The sequence below is a fragment of the Balaenoptera physalus genome, assembly GCF_965194825.1.
Source record: "Balaenoptera physalus genome assembly, chromosome: 13".
Lineage (NCBI taxonomy): Eukaryota > Metazoa > Chordata > Mammalia > Artiodactyla > Balaenopteridae > Balaenoptera > Balaenoptera physalus.
The window spans coordinates 46635041-46655575 of record NC_138892.1 but is presented as its reverse complement, the minus strand read 5'-3'; the positions used below and the strand labels follow the sequence as shown (position 1 = coordinate 46655575).

The following is a 20535-nucleotide window of genomic DNA, read 5'->3' as shown; positions in this document are numbered from 1 at the left end:
TTTCATAGTAAAAGTTAGATAATAATGGAAACTGCTTTCATTTCTTAAAATTATATAAATGAACTAAATCACTGTGCTCATTTGACTTTTCAGGAATTGTTCAAAATGGTCTCATAAAATGTACAAATGTGTGTAGAAGAGAGTTGATCATTTGTTTAAAACTTATGAAGAAAAATGCTCACCCAAATATAAAATAGCTGTGTCAAATGCTGTGCTTCATAGTTCTGTTTATTGTAAGAGTCTCCATAAGCTGTATTACACCTGCAGCTGCAGCATTCTTCACACCTTTGCCTTTTTTTTTCTCGAGTCATCCATGTTAATAATTGACAATATTACAGTCATCTCAGATGGGAATTAGCCAATATCAATGGGTTATCTTTTGACTAACGCTTTCTTCCTTGTAGTTAATGGCTCATCAAAGACATTCTCAAACAAAGATATAAGTTTGTGTGATACATTGGCAAGGTAGCATATCCAAGATATATGTAAAGGGCTATTTTCTGGAGAAACAATAGCAAGAATGACCTCGCAGATTCTCTAATCCCTACCATAATGCCATCTATAAAGCAAAAATTCCTTTCAGGAGTGTGGAGCAGATTGGCAAAATGTTTCTTTTAAAAGAGAAAATTCGTAAAATTAAGCTTTTGTGCATGAAAACATTAGGGAAAAACTTCAGAGAGAGAAGTTAAGAAAATAAGCACTTTTTTTTTGCCATTGCCTGACATAAAAAACTGATTTTTTTTTTTTTTTTTTGCCTGTTACGTTCCAGCTCTTCCTCACGTAAGATACACTGATATTACAGAACTGTATTCACAGTGAACATGCAGTTCTGTTTTATCTTTATTTTGTATAATACTGGGTAACGTTCATCCCTGCATGGTTCCCTCCACCCAGTTGCCCAGAACACTGAGCCACCATAGCTTCTTTGTCTTCCCTTCTGGTCACATCTAGCAAATCACCATGTTTGGTCAGACCCACTTATTTAACATCCTTCATACCAGGCCTTCCTCCACATTCCCATACTTCTTTAAAGCACTCCTCCTTTCTCACCCTGATGACTGCAACTGCCTCGATCACTTCCTGCCCCCCCAGCCCCTCTTGCACACAGCTATCAGAGTGACCTTTCCACAGCACATCCATTATTAGGATGTTCACTCTGGAGACAACACGACACCCCCCCATCCCAGAGAAATAGTTTTATGCAGATCTTGAAGATCACTTGGGGGAAGGTGAGACGTTTCTCCTAGGTTTAGTAATCCAGAAGGTTTCTGGGAGTGAAGTTATTCAGACTCCACAAACGCTTACCTTGGATACACAAGGTTGTTGAGGCCTGTCAGGGTGAAGTGGATTGTCCTGACCAGGTGCCAGTGGTGAGGAGAGACAACCCAGAATCCCTGAGAAACAGCCCCCTTGGCCCAGCAGGTTGTGAGGTAGAATCCCTTTTGGCAATGGTAGAGCCCTCCGACCTCCAGGCTTCCCGCCAGAGAAGGAGTTTCAACGTATGCCCAAAAGGCATGACGAATCCATTTCTCATCACTTGTGGTCTTCTAAGGGACACTGCAGAGGCTCATAGTTAATAAAAATTCTGTTCTTGCACTAGATGATATCATATTTTTCCTCAGCCATTATTGCCTTTGGGGACTTTTTGGACTTCCTGGAGAAACACAAAAGATGTGTGCATCTCCTTTTCTCTGTGAAGGAAGCCGTCCTATAACACCAATCAAAACATGCAGTGCTGGACATATGTTGTTTTTTATTTTTTATTTTGTATTTTTTGGCTGTGTTGGGTCTTCGTTTCTGTGCGAGGGCTTTCTCTAGTTGCGGCGAGCGGGGGCCACTCTTCATCGCGGTGCGCGGGCCTCTCACTATCGCGGCCTCTCTTGTTGCGGAGCACAGGCTCCAGACGCGCAGGCTCAGTAGTGTGGCTCACGGGCCTAGTTGCTCCGCGGCATGTGGGATCTTCCCAGACCAGTACTCGAACCCGTGTCCCCTTCATTGGCAGGCAGATTCCCAACCACTGCGCCACCAGGGAAGCCCCGGACATATGTATTAAGGATGTACAGTGAGCAGAAAATCAGCCATCCTGCCAGTCCATATGACCAAAAAAAAAAAAAAAAAAAAAAAAAATGGCTATCTCCGATAGAGAGATTTGAAATTACAAAGGATTAAGATGCTTCAGAGCAAACAAAAGAAACTTCAGGGCAGGGGGAATGATACTACTTCCTAAATGTGAAGATTTTTCTCCAGTAATAAGCCTATCATTTGTAGAGTGCTTTACGGTTTACAAAACCCTTCTGCATATATTTTTCTCATTTAGTTCCCATAGCAATTGTGTGACATGTTGTGATTCTGCTTTACAGATATGAAAATTGACCCTCAGAGAAATTAATCAGAATGCCCCTAATCTCAGAATTTAATAAGTGACAGAGTCTTGACTTAAATTTGTGTCTTAATTCTCCTAACTCAGTGCACTTTCCAGTTTACCATATGCTCATTATGTAGGTGGTTGCATGTGACATAGGAAGTAGGGTAACATTTTATTTTATCTATCATTTTCTGTAAGTTATAAGTAACATACAGAGCATAAAATGGGTGCTGTTTCCCATATAGTGATTACTTTTCAGATTGCATTTCAAGATCATAATTAAGAGGTTTGTTTGTCCAGAAGAAGGTGAGGCCACTCCCTTTGTTAAAGTGTTTCATTTTGCTACACCTAACTGCACCGCAGGCTTTATGCTGCCTCTGCCCCATTATTGATGGATACTTAAATGCCAAGATCACTGCTAGGAACTTTCTCTGAGAATGTGCCATCTATCACATGTCACCACTTCTTCTTTGCCTTCAGAGTGAAGATGTACTCTTCAGTAATGTATCAGGAACACAACTATTTGCCCTTTGTGATACTGAGATACAGATAGACAGATAGATAGGTATAGATATAGATATATACACACACACACACGTACGTGTAATGATAATACTGAAGGCTGAAAAGTAAGGGTGTCTAATCGCAGACACCTCTTCATCATTTCTGTTATGAGGGATGAAAGAAGTAGTCTGCATGTCTCAGAACTGAAATTCACTGACAGGCTGGCACTCATTTTAACCAACTTTTGACTAAGGGAAAATTTTAATTGACTTCTTTTTTTCTGACTGGTTTCTATGGTCAAAAGACAAAAATGCAAACTGTTAACCCACTTCAAGCAGTAATAATTTAAAAATCATTAAGGTGCTTTATAGTTTACAAAGTCTTGTTGTATTATTTTCTTTAGTAAGATAGAGTTACCCCCAATTTACAGATGTGAAAGCTGAAGTCTGTTGACTTGGCCATGGTCATACAGCTGCTCTCTGACTTGGACCCAAAATTTCTCATCCCAAACCTCTGCACTGATTCACAGATTCTGAGCTGACTGCTCACACACACACACACACACACACACACACAAACACACACCTTTGTGACTTGCAGGAAATAGAAATGAAAACCAAAAAACCCTTAAAAAGCGGAGCCATATAATGTAGTTATACTTGTTGCACCTGATAATATTATAGAACCACATTTCTACGTGTGTTTTCATGTACTGTGTTCTCACGTTTTACTTACACTCCAGTGCTTAACGATTGCATTTTCAAGCATATGAATAGAAAACGCCCAGCTGCCCCACCAGACCAGGTTGACATAACATGAGCTTTCTGTTTACTCACTGAATAGGCACAACTCGTGCCCTGCCAGCTGCTTTGTCCACAGTCTTAACCTTGCTCTGTAAGAACTACCTGTATGAGTGGCTGGATGATGAATTCTATACTCTGGTTTGCCTTGGGATCTTCTGTTAAGATTGACTCAGATAATACCTCTGAGCGTGAACAATATACCACTTTCTGAAATAGGTTTGGACCACTGCAGCCAGGTGGACACGGATTTCAAAACACCGCATTGAGAAGGAATATCATTTGTGGGGAGCTTCTTGGATGAAGAAACTGTTGAGAAAGAGAAACGTTTAATGCTGCACTCAGGATACCTGAGTACTGGGTCAGGGTGTATTAGTATTTGGAGTATTAGGACTGTGAAGAATTGCCCTGTCCTACTCATTTTAGATAGCAAATTGCTCTAAGATCACGGCGTAGAAGCCAGATTGCATCCTTTTTACTGGAGGTGGGAGATGATTCATAAAAGACATCTATCCAGAGAAATGGACTTTTTAACATTGGAAACTGATACCAGGGTCACTTCAAGATCCAGCAGAAACTTTGGTAGTAACTTAAATAGCGAAAAAGACAAGCCTGCGACTCAATGCAGAGAAAGCCTTTTCTGTACATGTAACCTGATGGCTACACTGAACCTGAATGTCAGTCCTTTTCAGGACTTAGAAGCACTTGTAGTTTCAGTGCATAAGCAACTAGCAATCATCAGTACGTCAACTAAAACTCAGAAATTCATATTATTTAAATAAAATCTTCATGCTTTAATCAGTGCAGTCATTAAGGAGAGTTTACATATGTGCTTTATTCTTAGTCAAACAAAAACAAGCACCACCTCATGCCCCGATGACATTATACCTTATTTGAACATGGGCCGAGCATGTTGTTGCTGGAATAAGGGGAAGAGATGGTGTTGAGTTCGTCTAAACCTTTGCAGTTCCATTTGTAGACAGAACCTTGAGATATTTGGAAGCTGTGTTTCTGCTGCCTGCAATGATAGTTGTTCTACTGGAAATTTAATTGTGAGTGGGCTGTGACACCGGACTTGTTTGTTCCAAGTGACCTTATCTCAGTATCAAAACTTGGCCCAGGGCCTTGAGGGCATCCCTCCCCATTCAGTCAGGAGAAGCAGGAGCCAGAGCATGAGTGGAGTGACACGTGTAACCAAAAGTGAGGAAGCCGCTTTCCATTGAGATTAGCTCCCTACCACAGAGAACTCCCTCTATTTCTAAACTGTTTAAATTTGGTCTGCAGGGGATTATTTTGTGATCCTGGTGTGTTTCCTGCATCTGTTTAGTCTTAAGTGCTTCCTAAAACATTTTTCAAAATCCACTCATGATTTTCTAATCCTTCCTAATACATGTGCTGCTTAAAATGCAGCTCTTCTCTCTCTTTAATCCTAGCTTTGAAAATGCAAACAAATGTGTGAGCCTTGAGAACAGACTGGAAAAAATGAATGAGGGCTGTTGGACGCATAGCTGAATGTCGATGGTTCTGTTGTTCATGCACCTTACAGGAAATTTCAATTTGTGTCTGGCTGGTCCCTTCAATACGAAAAGTTAAGGCATTGTCATTACAGGCATTGTTTATGTTGGATTAGGGTGAAATAAATGTATTGCACTCCCTCTGCTGGCTCTGAAGCTGCAACAGCTTATTAACGAGACCTATTTTTAGATGTATTTCCCCATTTTTAAAAAAAATGATGTGTAGAAAAAGCAAGCAAAAACTGGGAAAGCTGTTAATGTTATTATTCATTTAAAATGTCAAGAAAAACAAACATCTGCTCAATGCCTTTGGTTCAGATGAGCAAGAAATCCTGCAGGTTTAGGCTTTTCAGCACAATAGTAAGAAAAAGGGGGGGGCACCTCCCTTCTCCCTGAGGCATGCCTCTGACAGCCTTGTAAAAATTACTTCGTCCCTTTCAAATACTGAAATAATCTTTTCCCAGAGCTAGTCAATAAGTATGTTTTGTATGTTCGAAAGAGTCCAGGAAAGTAACAGCATTTGTTTGTCTTGGGGTGGGAAGGAGGAGAGAAGGTGTCTTTCTCCTGGTGTCAGAAAGGGAAGCTAAAAGATCACGCTGAAACGTTATACCCCAGGGGAGGCCACTTCCTTGCTGGAAAGCATGTTATCCACAAGGCTGGAAGAGAATCACGGCACCGTGGAATTTTACAGCAGTGGTTCTACTCATGAGTGAGAAGAGGCTACCGGGAGAGCAGAATGCTCCAGATGTCAGGGGGTCCTGAGGGCCCCGAGCCCTGTCTCACTCCTATTAATCAGCATATTGAGGTTTTCCTGCAAGGCGCATCTTGTGCCTGGGCGAGGTTTTCCTGCAAGGCGCATCTTGTGCCTGGGCTTCTCTCTCTTCTTCTGTCCTTGCTTGCTCTCTTCCCCAGGCGTCTGGATGCCAACCACATCAGCTCCGTGCCCCCCAGCTGTTTCAGTGGCCTGTATTCTCTGAGGCACCTGTGGCTGGATGACAACGCTCTGACAGAAATCCCTGTCCAGGCTTTGAGGAGTTTATCAGCACTGCAGGCCATGACCTTGGCCCTGAACAAAATACACCACATACCAGACTACGCCTTTAGAAACCTCTCCAGCTTGGTGGTTCTGTAAGTTTTATTGATTTTTTTTCCTCTCTCTTTTAACAGTTTCTAAATTCACTGTAACACCTTGTAATTCACTGTAAGACCTTGACCTTAAACAGATAGCCCTTCAGACTTTGAATAGGGACATTTTAAGGGAGGGAAAACCCCCCAAAATGACTCATAAATGTTCTAATGGTGTAAAAGAACTAAACAGCATTTATCGAGCACCTGCCAAGGGCCAAGCACTGCTAGGCATTCAAAGATAACAAAATATGACCTCTGTCTTAGGGAAGCCATTGTGTATTGTACAGGTAATCACCACACTGTATGGTTAGTCCTGTGACCGAAGTTAATAAAAAAATCCCTTATTTCTGATAATAATTTATAATGCAGGTCAAATTGAAATATGCCCTTCTTGTTATTTAATAAGAACTTCTTGAACCCCTTCCAAGGGAACAGAAGCAAGGAATGAACCCTTGACAGCCAGCTATGCATTTGTATGGCTTTTTTCCTTTGAGGTCCAGATTTCACTATTTCAAGTAAATCAAAAAGATTCTCAAGTAATAGTTTGAAAAATAATCAGTTCAAGAGTGTAGAAGGATGCCCCACGTGTATAACATAATAGTCAATCAATCCTGATATAGGACAACAGTAGCTGCCTGACAGCCTCTAAGAGCAGTTCGCATGGTGACTTCGTGGAAGGCGTCTTCTGCACTATCTCTGGCTTTGCTCCATGCCCCCCACCAGCCCTTCACTGTCTTCAATCATTCCACTTTTCCTGATGACACGTCAGTCTCTTGCACCACAGTATATACTCCTTTGAGGACTGGCTAGCATCTCATCCATCTTTTTAGGCTCCCCTCAACCCTCTTTCCTCATGTGTTGCATGTAAAAGATCCTCAATAAATGTCACAAAGATCTCACATGAAACCAACATATATTTATTAGAATGAAAACCTTAGTCTGAAAGGATAGGACATGTGGGGTGATAGTAACAAATTTCTATACTGAATTTCACATACAAAGGTGATGCTTCTATCCCACCAGAAGCTGGGTAGGTGCTTTAATTTTTCCCTCCACTAGAGGGAATGGATTTACAGAGATCCAGCTATTCTTTTTCCCCCTGTCCTTAAGCCCATTTTCCAAAAACCCCTTTGGGACTTGGTCCGGTTTTCAGTTATGCACACAGCTGTTCTCACTGGCCCTGACCTAACCGACTTAACCATTGAGCCAAAGATGATAATTAGAGCCATTTATACTATGTCAAGATAACTACTCTCCTTGGGCAGCCAAAAAATCTGATCCCCATTGTCTGTGGCTGAGATTGTTGTTTCCTCTTAACCTGTAGCCCCACCCTGGGAATGTAGCCACGATAAGCCATCAGCTTTAATGGAAAATGTGCTTAGTACACCTAGGACCTTCCTTCCATCCTCCATTTGTCAGTGTTGGTCAGAATCTCTATTTAGTATCCTACATCCCAAAGCCATACTGAACAACCTGAATTTACTTTTATCAGTCTCGTTGCTCACTCCGTGATTATTATACACTCCATGCTATCTCAAACCCAAAAGGTAAAACTGTGACTGCCTATTAAATTCTGGGGTATGGGATCATCTGTGGTAAGAGTGAATGGGGCAGATAGCCTTTAAAACAAACAAAAACGTTAAACAAAGCATTTCTTATATATAATCAGTGCATTATTTAGCATAAGTTTCTTTGGATTTCAGCAATCAAAATGTTGTGCCTAAGTTTCCATGTGCAGTGTGCCTTCATGACTGTCAGTAATGTTCTCCTGCAGGCATCTCCATAACAATAGAATCCACTCCCTGGGAAAGAAATGCTTTGATGGGCTCCACAGCCTGGAGACTTTGTGAGTTGACCTTTTATTTGTTTCCCTTTTTTCAGTGTTTTCATGACTATTCTGAAGGAATCAAAATAGCCTTAAAGTCAGACTTACTATTTGGTTTGGTTAATTGCCTGAGCTTTAAACAGATATTTACAGTGGCTTCATCTTACCCACACGCACACACCCTACAGAGCTGAACAATAAAACTGAGATTTTATTTTAATCTATCAAGAGTGATAAATTAGTTAGAATCATTATAAGCTAAATGAGATGTCCTCTACTGAGCAGTGACTGTTTGCTTAGGAATGTGTACCCTGTCAAGGATCAGTTCCGTATTGTCACTCGGGCTCACTTTTCATGAGTCTGGTCCAACCCCCCGAATGAGAGGATGCAGATTAGCACACGCCAAACTCTGTCCAATCCAAAAGGAACAGGCTTCTCATTAGCGAATGGTGAGGGTTCCTGCTGAAGCAACTCAAAAGTCTAAAAAGTAGTAACAGTAGTACATTTATTGAGTGTATCTCTAACCAATACTGTACTGAGCGCTCAGCATACGTTGTTTCAGTCACTCCTACAAGCATCCCATGAGAGCCGGTGCTACCATACCATTCTAGGCTCCAGTAAGGTTAAGTTACTTTATCAACACGACATAGCCAGTCAACAGCATAACTGGGATTTGCTTCCTTCTCTAGTTTGACTCCAAAATCCATGCTTACCACTATACCGTACTTCCAAAGAGTGGGTCAAAACCTCAGCTCTGAGTTGCTATCTGTAATAAAAATACATAGGATCCAGCCAGCTGACCACCCAGAGCCACGGCGAGAACAGTTCTTACGGGCCTCCCCAGGGCTGAGCTGCTTCCTAGGGGAGGGGCCACTCTTCATCGCCCTGTTGAGTAAGAGGCCTAACGAGGGTGCCGTGACAGGCAGTGGGGACACTGTGTGTGCTGGGAGAGGAAGTGGTTCCAGCTGCGCCCTCCTCACCTCCATGTTTTTAACACTCAAGTGTACTAAGCCACACAGCGCCGCTGAATCTACAACCCTGGCTCTGACCAGGACTGCAGAAGGACATGACCAAAGACCACACCTCCTATGGCTTTGGAGCCCTTGTTCATTTGCATACAGAGCTTAGCACTTTGTACCTGGTCAGTTTAGCTTCTAACCAGATGTGGGTCCACTCATTTCCTGCGGGACCTAACAGCTGTCCTTCCAGGGTTACTTAAGTCACTCTGTGCTTCCTCTTAGAAAGGAGGAATCAGCCTCATAAGGAGACGCCAAAGGTGAACTTGTCCAGGCAGGACTTTGAAGTCAACTTAAAGGCACAGGCAAGCTGTTCCCATCAGCGGCTTGGAAAAATTAGAACGTCTCCCTTATTTACACCAAGGCTGGGCTGGGGAATATTAGCAATGGATAGCACCTTCCAGTCCTTTTCAACACAATGGGAACAAAAAAACAAGATGGGCTTTGATAGGTATTTCCATAAATAGTCTTCCCCACCCCCCCTACCCCAGAGCTTGAGGTAAGGACCCAGGATTGCAAATTCATGCAATACATGCATTCAGGGCAAATTCATGTGAGTGTCAATGTCCCCTCTTCCCTCGCCTTGCCCAGGGCTACAGAGACTCAGTAGATTGGTTATCCCCAACCTCTTCCTTTCCCTCACTAGAAATCTAAGTAATTTATAAGGACCCAATCCTCGTTTAATCAAAACAGAGCATCTGGAGAGATTTACAAACAGGAAGAAAATTTATGTCCACAAAAGACACAAGTTTCCTGCCTGCTGTATAGCTTAAGGATGGTTTGTGCCAGACAAGTAGGAATCTTGATTCATGTTTCACTTGGTCAAATTATCTCTCTCTTAAAATTAAATAGCAATTCTTCCCCACAGAGGAAGATCTAACCACATCTGATTGCCTGACCAAAAGGTTTTTCTGCGTCATCTGGGAAATCTGCCGTTCCCAGAGACAAGGAGGCAATTACTTTTTCATATGGAGATGTAGATAAATGGTGGAGTTAAGTCTATAAAGCGCTTGTGAGTAATGGAACTGAAAAGCCATTTGTGTCATAACAGATAGAGAAACGAATGATTTGAGATTGTTCGGCCATTCCGTCTCTATGCTGGAAGGATGATAGAGAGCTTTGCCTCACAGACCAAGGAAAACATCACCCTTCGGATCTGAATCTTTATTTGTGACCGGGTGGAAATTCTAGACCTGAGGTCCTTCCTGAGAGTGCCCTGTACCACATAAGCCCCTCCAAAAGCAGGCTATCATCCTGGACCTCAGGCTGGGAGAAAGACAGGAACTGTACCGGAGTCAGGAACAAAGCCACTCTCCTAGATGTCCTCTCAGGAGAGACTCTGAAAAGAAGTGGGACAAAGTCAGAGAATGGAGGAGGGGACCGGAAAGTGGGTGTGGTTCAGGAGCCCCGAGGAGGGCACAGACTAGCTGGCAGCTTGGTGAGCCGGGTTCGGGTGAAGAGCTACAGCGGCCAGCCGCCAACACCTGGCCAGGTGTCCCTCCCGCTTGGACATTCACACTGCTGTATGTCCCCTCCCTTCTTTTAATGCCCAGTGCCATTGAGCCGTGACTCTTTGAAATTTCTCATGACCGGTCTAATGACCATTTTAATGCAGATACTTGTGGAATGATGGTGGTCAGCCAACCCACAAAATCTCTCTTCATCAAGAAAAGGAATGAGAATTGTTATCAATGATACTGGTCCATGGGAAAAGCATGTTAACGTTCCTTGTAAATGTAATATATATGAATTTTAAGTGAAAAACTGAACATATTATTTACTTATTTTCAGAGATTTAAATTATAATAATCTTGATGAATTCCCCACTGCAATCAGGACACTGTCCAACCTTAAAGAACTGTAAGTAGGACAAATTTAGTGGGAGAACTATTCTTTGTGAATTTATATTAGAATATGTTTGACTATTGCACCTAATACGACTTACCAGAAAAATTTAAAAGGTCATGTAAATAATGATTAACTACATCCAAAATATATTTTAATTTGCTTCTATCACCAACAAACGGCAGATAATCTTTTCTTAATTTATAATGGATTTCTCTAATATATATATATTAGAAAAAAAGGATACATATTTCTTTAAGCCATACTCTTTTCCTAAGCCACATTTTCCCAACATTTATATACGTTATAAGTTTGTAGAGAACTCTATCGGAATTCAGTTATTTGCTGAGCATTTCGAAAGACAAACTTTCCTAGGTTGCATAGGACTGGATGAACACAATATATGTGCCCAGTATAGTGCTAGATGCCTTCATATACATTATTTCATATTTTTTAATGTTTCATAAATCTTATTTAATTTTTAAAGAAACCCACTATTTTACTACAGTAAAGCGAACTTTCAGCTATTAGGTTGCATATATTGTCTTTTATATATTATAATTTAATTACTTTTCTTTGTACCTAAAAATATGAATAACCTATGTAATGTTCTAACACTTGGAAAGGAAAATAAACACAGAGCCTATTCTCTTGGCAAAGAGAAATAAGACACACAGCTAAAGGAGGTAGACAGCAGGGCTTGTTTATAAGAAAAAGCCTCTATGTGGTTCTGCCTCAGGAAACCCCACACGGGGCTTAGCTGGGAAGTCATCATTGTCCGGGTCAGGCAGCCCCAGGACTGCCGTTCACCTCATTCAGCCACAGACCCACATAGACCAAAGACCATTGACTCTGCCCCTCTGCCAGTCAGACAACATTAGCACCGACAGATGAGAATCAATTTGTTATTACAGACTCACTGGGCTGGGGCACCTTTCTTCAGCTCAGGAAATTTTGTCCTCATAAGGAGATTACTTAAATCTCTACTTGACTGCAGCTTAAGTCAATTTTCTCTTCTCCTGGCTTCAAATGGGGTGAGGAGGAGTGATCATAATCCTCTCTCCAAAGATGGTTTCCTCGGTCTCAAGTTGTTATACCATGATGCTCTATTGGATATTAACAGATGGATTTTCTTTTTATAGCATTAGGTTGTAAGTTTCCATAAAGCACAGTTATTATTTTCAGATTCTTTATTCCTCTTTCAAGATGACAGCTTGTGATATCTTTTTCTCCTAGAGAGTAAGTGAGGGCACAAACATTTCAAAATGCATAGAGGAATTTAACCTTATCCTCTAGTTACTAAAATTGCTGATTATTGCCACGGGTTTGGTGAGGGGACTATTAAATGATTTTACCCCACAGGTTATTTTCTATAAATTATCTTTTCCTCTCTTTCTAGAGGATTTCATAGCAACAATATCAAGTCGATACCTGAGAAAGCCTTTGTAGGCAACCCTTCTCTTATTACAATGTAAGTAGCCATAGTTCTTTTCGATTTTTCTATCCTGCAATAGAGCATGCATTGCACTTTTAAACATAATACAATAAATGTTCTATATTTGCCCAAGTTTTGTCTCGGTCACTGTAGTGTATATGGAGATGTTTTGCTAAGTTTTAGCCAAATGCTGAAGCAACATTAGAGATTCTTTTTCTTAGGACCTACAATGTGCATTGCCTTATGCTTGGTATCTTCAAATGCCTTGTCTCACTTCACAGTAATCTTATGAAATGCTTTTTTGCTTATCTCTGTTTTCTAAGGAATAAAACTGATTTTTAGAGCATCAATGTCGAGGTCACCTAGTCATTCAGAACTTGAACCCAAGTATACTAGAAACATAAATTATTATGTTAAATGTTCTCACCCCCAAAAAGATAAATATGTGATAAATAGTTAATTATCTAGGTTGGGGGAATCCATTCACAATGTATACGTATATCAAATCACCACACTGTAAGCTTTAAATGTACGATTTTATATGTCAGTTATACCTCAATAAAGCTGAAATATAAATACATACATACATACATTATTATATATGATAGAGGTCCTTTACTGCAAGGAGGGGGAGATGAAGAGACTACTCTTTTATGCTAAGTCTCTATACCCATTCATTTTCGAGTCCAAACACTGAGTTACATTTATACAAACTAGGATGTAATTCTAGAAAGGTTCATATGTTCTAGAAAGGTGTGTATGAGGATTTATATGCCATAATGGCATAAGATAGAGTTACAACTTCAAAGTAGGATTAATTCTATGTCTATGTTTCATATTCAGCACAAACAGAAAATTGATCCTGTGTAGGTACATATAGGAAGGTGAAAATATGTAAGTAATAGGCTGGCTCTTAATTAAAAGACAACTGGCAGGTTTGGGACATAGTATTGGCCTAAGGTCATGGGTGAGGGGTCTGAAATATGGAGGAGGAGAGTAAGGACGACTTCTGAAAAGGACTCTAGGGCACTTCTTGGCAGATTTTCGGCATCCTGTGCCAACTTGATTGAGAGGCTTTCTGGAGCCGTGTAGCATTTGTCACAAATGAGCTGGAATCCCAATTAGCCCTGACAACTGAGAAAAAAAAATACCATTCATCATTTCTGAAACGTTCTGACAGTATGTTGGCAAACTAAGGGGGTTAAAGTTTGTTGCCAGTAAACATTAGTTCTCATTAGAGAGTATTTACATACTGAGAAGTTGGCAGATTGCATTGCCTTTCTTTGCCCCTTTTTCCCTTGAAGCCACAGGACTGGTTTTCTTAATCACCCTTTTGATATGTTAATACCCCTTGAAGAGGACTAACAGCCCCCAATATTTATTAGCACTTCTCTCCACTCTTTGCTGGCCTTGACTGTTTTCTCCCGGAAGCTCTTCTCTCCTTGCTTCTGCCTCCATGTCTATCTCTGTCACTACCACCCCGGCCCATACTCCCCCTGACTCAGATTTCTTTGCTTTCCTTGTCCATTGGCTACCCAGGCCTCATTTCTACCTCTGTAGTCCCCATCCTATCCATAACTTCTTTCCATCCCCTCTGCCACCAGCCCCCTCTGCTAGCCATTGCCTCTAGATTTCTACCAGTCTAAGGCTCACCCCCCTGCCTCTGCCACTAGCAGAGCGCTCGCCCTGGAAGCACAGCCTCCATGTTGTCATTCTCGTGCTGTGAGACATACAGTCAGGCTTGTCTGTGTACATTAAACGCCAACTCCTTTCCCTGACAATCTCAGCTTTCCACATGGCCCAAGCCAACCGTCCTGACCCATTCCTCAATTACCCTACGCCATAACCCAGACCAACTGAGCTACATTCATAGAGCAAATCCCTTCCTTTATTTCCTTTGCTCCTATGATTCCATCCCCTCACTATGCTTGTCGAAATTCTGTTTTCCAGCGTCTATTTCAAATGGCATTTTCATGAAGTTTTTCTTGACCTCATGAGAGAACTCCCTCCTGAGAACCCTATAGCTCTGCCTTTGTGTTTGTGATACTTATGCCTTATGTACATAAGCATGTGTATTCATAGCTACCCATTGTACTTACATGCATGCAGGTATATGAACATAATTACATACAAACAAGCATATAGTGTAGATAAGGGATAATGTAATATTCTGAGGACAACTCCATTTTTAAATCATAAGATGTATAGTCCTCCTATAATGGAAGAGAATGTAAAAAAAGAATATATGTGTATATATATATGCCTGAACCACTTTGCTGTACACCTGAAACTAACACGACATTGTAAATCAACTATATTTCAATAAAAATATTCTAGAAAAAGATTTATAATAAAAAGATGTACAAGACAAGACAAACAAAAAAGACCTATAGGCCAGCTCTAGCCCTTTCTCTTACCAGTTGTCTAATCGAAGGGAAAAGAAGAAGTCAGAGGGTGGAAGTGCAAAAGGGGATTTGGGCATGTTGAGTGACAGCTATATCCCAGGTCCTGTGCCAGATGTTACATGTGCATTAGCTCTTTTAATGTGTACACAAACCCTACTACTAAGTATTATTACATTAGTTTAACAGATTAGAAAGTTGAAGCTCTGGGAGATAATGAACTTACCAAAGTACCTGAGCCTCAGCTTCTTCCTCCAAAAATGAGGGAAATAGTACCTAAGTGTCTATGCCATGGATCTTATAAAGTTGGCAGGTGGATTAATTGAGCTCTAGATGTGAAAATGCTTTGTCAACCAGAGAGTCATATCCCCTTATTTATTTGTTTTATCCCAACTGATTCCAAGCTTCTTTAGGGCAGGGACACCTTATCATTCTTATTCACATCCCCAGCATCTAGCATAATGCCAGGCACATAGTAGATAGCCAATGACAGCCTCCTTAATAAATCAGTCTTTAAATGCAAGCAGTACCTACCCTCATGCTTTGAGCATAAGAGACACCAATAAATATTTGTTGAATTTAATTGAACTGGAAGGATGTCTCAGCTAAGAACTGTTTGCGGGACTCCATTGACCAGGCAGTTCAAATACCATTACATTGAAAACATCTGTAAAACAAAATATTTTTGAAGTTCTAATAATGTCTTACCTTTTAGAGCAATCATTGATTTTTTAAAATCTAATGTTACAAAAACCCAGAGTAGCAAATTTCCTCTCAAATAATTTGAAGGATCCTTTGTGTGTGTGTCATAAGATTTGACCGAGGATATGACCCTCATGTAACTATATAGAACTTCATCTTTCTTTAGCTAATGATATAACTGCCAGCACCTTGAACTATCTTTTGCCACTCAATGGATAGTCTACAGATACTGGAGGCAGAGGAAGAGCTTTAAGTATAACTATAGTCAGTTCACTTGCTTTTCTCCATAGGAACTGACATTCATATCTGCCTTGCTGTCAGAAATTTTCAATTTTATGTAGTATGGATTTCTCACCAAAAGTCTCATAATATGAATGAAAATACTTTTGAGGTTTACCTGAAACCAAGTAATCAAAATTACATAAGTACATTGAAGGCATTTGTTGAAATTCTGAACAGGTATTCATTTGTCATTCAAGTTTTATACTAAGACGTTGGTCTTTGGATTTTTTTCAGACATTTCTATGACAACCCTATCCAGGTTGTTGGGAGATCTGCTTTTCAACATTTACCTGAACTAAGAACACTGTAAGTGTTTATTTCTCTTACAGATCATTTTCCCTTTGCAAGGTTGCTGTGAAGACCAAATGAACATTTCAAGTGCTTTGAAATGGCCATAAAAATGACCCCTTCCTAGAATCTTCTCCCAGTAATACTCGTGTACTCCTCCTTCTAGGACTTTGAATGGCGCCTCACAAATAACTGAATTTCCTGATTTAACTGGTACCGCGAGCCTGGAGAGTCTGTAAGTACTTGAGTAGGCTCCTGACTTTGCCCAGAACTTGCACTACCCTTCAAGCCTGACCAGTCTTAACATCAGTGAATCAAAATATGTCACTATGTGATGCTTAAATACAAGAATGATATCTGATTTGTGTTTCAACAGGACTTTAACTGGAGCACAGATCTCATCTCTTCCTCAAACTGTCTGCGATCAGTTACCGAATCTCCAAGCGCTGTGCGTGTCAGTAAAGCAATAATGTTGTGTATACGGGGGTGAAATGACATACATTATTTCAATAATCCTTTAAAAGAGGAGAAAGTTCTTTCCTTGCAGGTTTTCAGGAAGTCAGGCCTCCTTTGCCTGCTTGGGGCCAGGGAAGTGGCTCTTGGATGTGACCCTGGTAATAAATGGCAACGTACCCCTTGTTTCCAAGTCTCAAACAGTCTCCCATTAGAGTTTCAACTAGCACACATTTCCCTTCAGAAAATGGATATGAACAAGCCAAAATAACTTCATTGCCCTCAGCCCCAAATCCTCTGCAGAGCAAGAAAAAAAAAGAAAATCGTGGATCAAAAACCCAATATGGATGCCAAAATAAAATTATCAGACCCACACAGACCTTGATAAAGGCAACCAAACATTCTTCCGGTATAGTTTCAGGTGCCATGTTCTAATGTTTCGTCTAATGGCTAAACAGCTTGCATATGTTATTTCTGTTGACTTGGGGCTTTTTTCCTCTGCCCTTCCCACATTTTACAAAAAGTAGTTTGTAGGAATTGGAAGAGCCTTGTTCTGACCATCCATGTTCAACCTCCCCCCTCAACGCCCTGTGATCATCTTCTCAAGCACTGCTGGGATGTAGTGAAAGCACCCTTAGTCTCTCGCACGGCTCTGTTCTCACGTGGCAGACTTCTGCGGCAGTCGAACACCTGTGATTCCACCACAAGCTTTCCGGCGTAGCAGAACTACAAGCAGCTCTACAATTGTTAAGTGGAAGAATGGGAATGTTTTTCAGTGATTCTGCCTTCCCGTATCCCCAGCCCACTACGTCACTTTCAGGCCGCAGTTGCTCAGTGATAGGAGTTGCAATAAACCCCATAACAGCCTTAAAGTCAGTCATTCACGTATAAAGGAAGGGGATCAAGAGCAAGTCTCCTCTTCTTCACCTCATATCTCCCTAGAAGGTATAGATACAGGTGAGGAAAGAGAGAATTAGGGAAGTAAAGTACATCTGTCAAAATCACACTGCAAGAAAGTAGCAGAGTTCGAATTCAAATGCAGATGGTTTGATTGAATAAGTGGGAGAACAAGCATAGACACCAGGTGGTGGAAATCGCCGGAGCCGTCTTTGAACTCTGCCCACCACACCCAGAATAAGTATAACCATCCTCATTTCTTCAGGAAGCTGGCCCAGTAACATGACCAGGATTTCACATACTGTAACTAATAAGTAGGGAGCCAGTATTTAAATCGCATCTGTCTCCAGTATGTCACACAGCGAATGGTAAACCACCCGGGTCTAAAGCTGCATACACAGAAGCTGACTGGCAAACTGATTAAGAGCAAAAGCTCTGGGGTCTATTTTTCTGGTTCAAATCCGGCCTCTATGCTATCACAGTATCTTGAGCGAGTTATTTATCCCTTCCGGGGCTCCATTTCCCAACCTATAAAATAAGAGATGTAGCCACTTCCTTCAGGGGATCGTCATGAGGAGTCAGTAAGTTACTACACGTCAAACACTTACACCAGCACCTGGAGCACTGTAAAGTCTTGGACCATGTTAGCTCTTATCATTGTCTTTCCCGCTTCCTTTACACCATTATTCTTTCCTGGAGTGGAAACCTAGAAAGGCCTGAAAGACGGCAACTACATTAATGGCAGTATCCGGCCATTTTCAAAGCACGTCAACCAGTAGTGTTGATTTGTTCTTCACAACAACCCTGCAAGATCAGCAAAGCAAGTACCTTCTCATTTAAGAAGAGAATTGAAAAAGACATCAATGCTTCGTCCAGCATATCAACGAAGTAGAATTAAAGTTGAGAGTAGAACCCCGGGTCGTGACCTTTACTCCACTCTGCTTTATGTTCTGGAAGTGCAGGTCTGAGCGCTGTCTTCCTTTGGCTGCGTCATCCACTGAGTAGCTGTTACATGAGGCGATGTCACTGTACATGAGTGATTTTGCCTCCAAGTTGCTTCTTCTCCATGGGAATGACTTGACTGTGTGTGGCTTTCCCCACTTACCAGCTGGTGATCTTAGTCTTTGCTTTGTATGGGAATCAACACAAATGTCTCCTTCATAAGGTGACCACAAGGATTAAATGAAATAATTCAGGTCAAGCTGTAAACATAGTGTCTATATATAAGAAGTGCTTGATCAATGTTAGCCATGAAAATCATTAGGTAATAGGTAGGAAGGTGGTGACGCTGTGTCTTTATGTAGAAGAAGGTTTCATGTACCCTCTACTAAGAACTACACAGGAAGGATTGTTCCCCTTGCTGTCTGTGGAAATGAGTGAACCAAATTATCAGCTTTGATAATATGTGTATCCATTTGATCACATTCACTACTTTCCAAAAATACACACCATATTGTTAATCAGCTGTATTTGTGCATAGGTGTGGGGCATTTTTGTTTTGGTTTGGTTTGGTTTGGTTTGGTCTTTCAAATCTCTAGTGTAAACTACAAATTTGTGTTTGCACACAGCTTTATCTGAATTATTCATGTGTAGTAAATTGAACTGTATTTCTACTTAAGTTCTATTTATTCAATAAATGTAAGATAAAGTGATCAATTTCAAAAAAAAATAAAGTAATTTAAAATCCTCTCAGAAAACAATATGAATTTTTCAGTTGCATAGTGGTGATCTGGTTTTAAGAATTAGAATCAGGCATGAAAAGTGAGTTAGTTGATTAGCTGATAACTTTTAAAACATGAGGCAAAATTTTATATATATCTGTTACTTTATCTACCAGCTTTCTTTTTTTAAGCTTTCTGCAAATTACCATGGCTTGTTTTAGATTAGTTATATTATACTATAAATATGTCCAGATGTTTTTGTTATTCCGTAATTTGTTGAGTTTTGGCTGAAGACTTTCTTAGATTCTTTTTTCCCCCCTTGTAATGATTGATTTCAAAGTTAGTGCTATGTTTTGAATTGTTGTTGGGATTCTTTTTCCGTTGATTAGAAAAGAACCAACAGTGATTCTCTTAGCTGCAGAGATATAGCAGCTCTTAGAAACAGAGGCACAATTACTTAATTTAATTTGTACTCATTTCTGTAAGATAATAGCTAGAACATTGTAGATCATCACTAACAAAACATAAATAAATTCATTAAGTAAATTATTTAAATCAATTAAAGAAGTATAACAGTTACATTTCAGTTGACATCTGAATCTACTGCTTAATCTAATAATGCCTATGACTACCTGCTGCACATCAGGGCTGGGGAAAAGTTCATAGTCTGCCTTTGGGAGCTAGATCACCGTGGAGGGGAAAAGAGAGCAAAGCATGTTTCCTTACAATTAATATGTAACAGATTTTCCCTTTTGTACCTTCTGTTTTTCAGAGATCTATCTTATAACTTGCTAGAAGATTTACCCAGTTTTTCAGTCTGCCAAAAGCTTCAGAAAATGTATGTCTGTAAGAGCCTCTAAGTCACCTAGCGAAAACCAAGAGCCAAAACTCACATTTCCAGGGGTCATTGGTTTGCTTACCCTGTGGTTCACTGGGGAGACATGTGATGCTTTCCTTTCTTACACACAGGAGCTGTGACTGTATAGGATGTCTGTAAAGTTGGGAGACATAGACGATATTATTTTACCATGCATTATACTATAAGTAAAGCATTTATTATGTTTTGGTTTTTTTTCCCTAACCTGGTATAGTAATGAACTGGGTTTATTTGAGCTTTGGAATGCTTTTTAACTTACACATCCAATGAGTGGCATTATTTTTGTTTTGTTTTGTTTTTTTCCTGAACACAAGTGAAGCTCATTTGCATGGCATTATGTTTTAATATGGGGGTACTTGAGTTTGTTGGTATGTTTGCTTCACAATAGTAACCTTCACGGGAATTCCCTGGTGGTCCAGTGGTTAGGACTTGGCACTTTCACTGCGGGGGCCCAGGTTTGATCCCTCGTCTGGGAACTAAGATCCGGCAAGCCATGCGTGCGGCCAAAAAAAAAAAAAAATTTCTATTCTAAACCACAATA

At 40.6% G+C, this 20535-nt stretch overlaps 1 protein-coding gene across 3 annotated transcripts in view; it reads left to right on the top strand.

The window, feature by feature from the left end:
• The window catches only part of LGR5 (leucine rich repeat containing G protein-coupled receptor 5), a 122448-nt gene that overhangs the window by 91365 nt on the left and 10548 nt on the right, over positions 1 to 20535 (top strand). For 2 of the 3 annotated variants that reach the window (XM_082418914.1, XM_082418912.1), the window contains 8 exons: positions 6096 to 6311; positions 8086 to 8157; positions 10944 to 11012; positions 12397 to 12468; positions 16053 to 16124; positions 16273 to 16341; positions 16483 to 16554; positions 19890 to 19955. In XM_082418914.1, the coding sequence (XP_082275040.1) occupies positions 6096 to 6311; positions 8086 to 8157; positions 10944 to 11012; positions 12397 to 12468; positions 16053 to 16124; positions 16273 to 16341; positions 16483 to 16554; positions 19890 to 19955 (708 nt within the window). The remainder of the gene's footprint in view (positions 1 to 6095; positions 6312 to 8085; positions 8158 to 10943; positions 11013 to 12396; positions 12469 to 16052; positions 16125 to 16272; positions 16342 to 16482; positions 16555 to 19889; positions 19956 to 20535) is intronic. The other variant, XM_082418913.1, reaches the window with a different exon arrangement.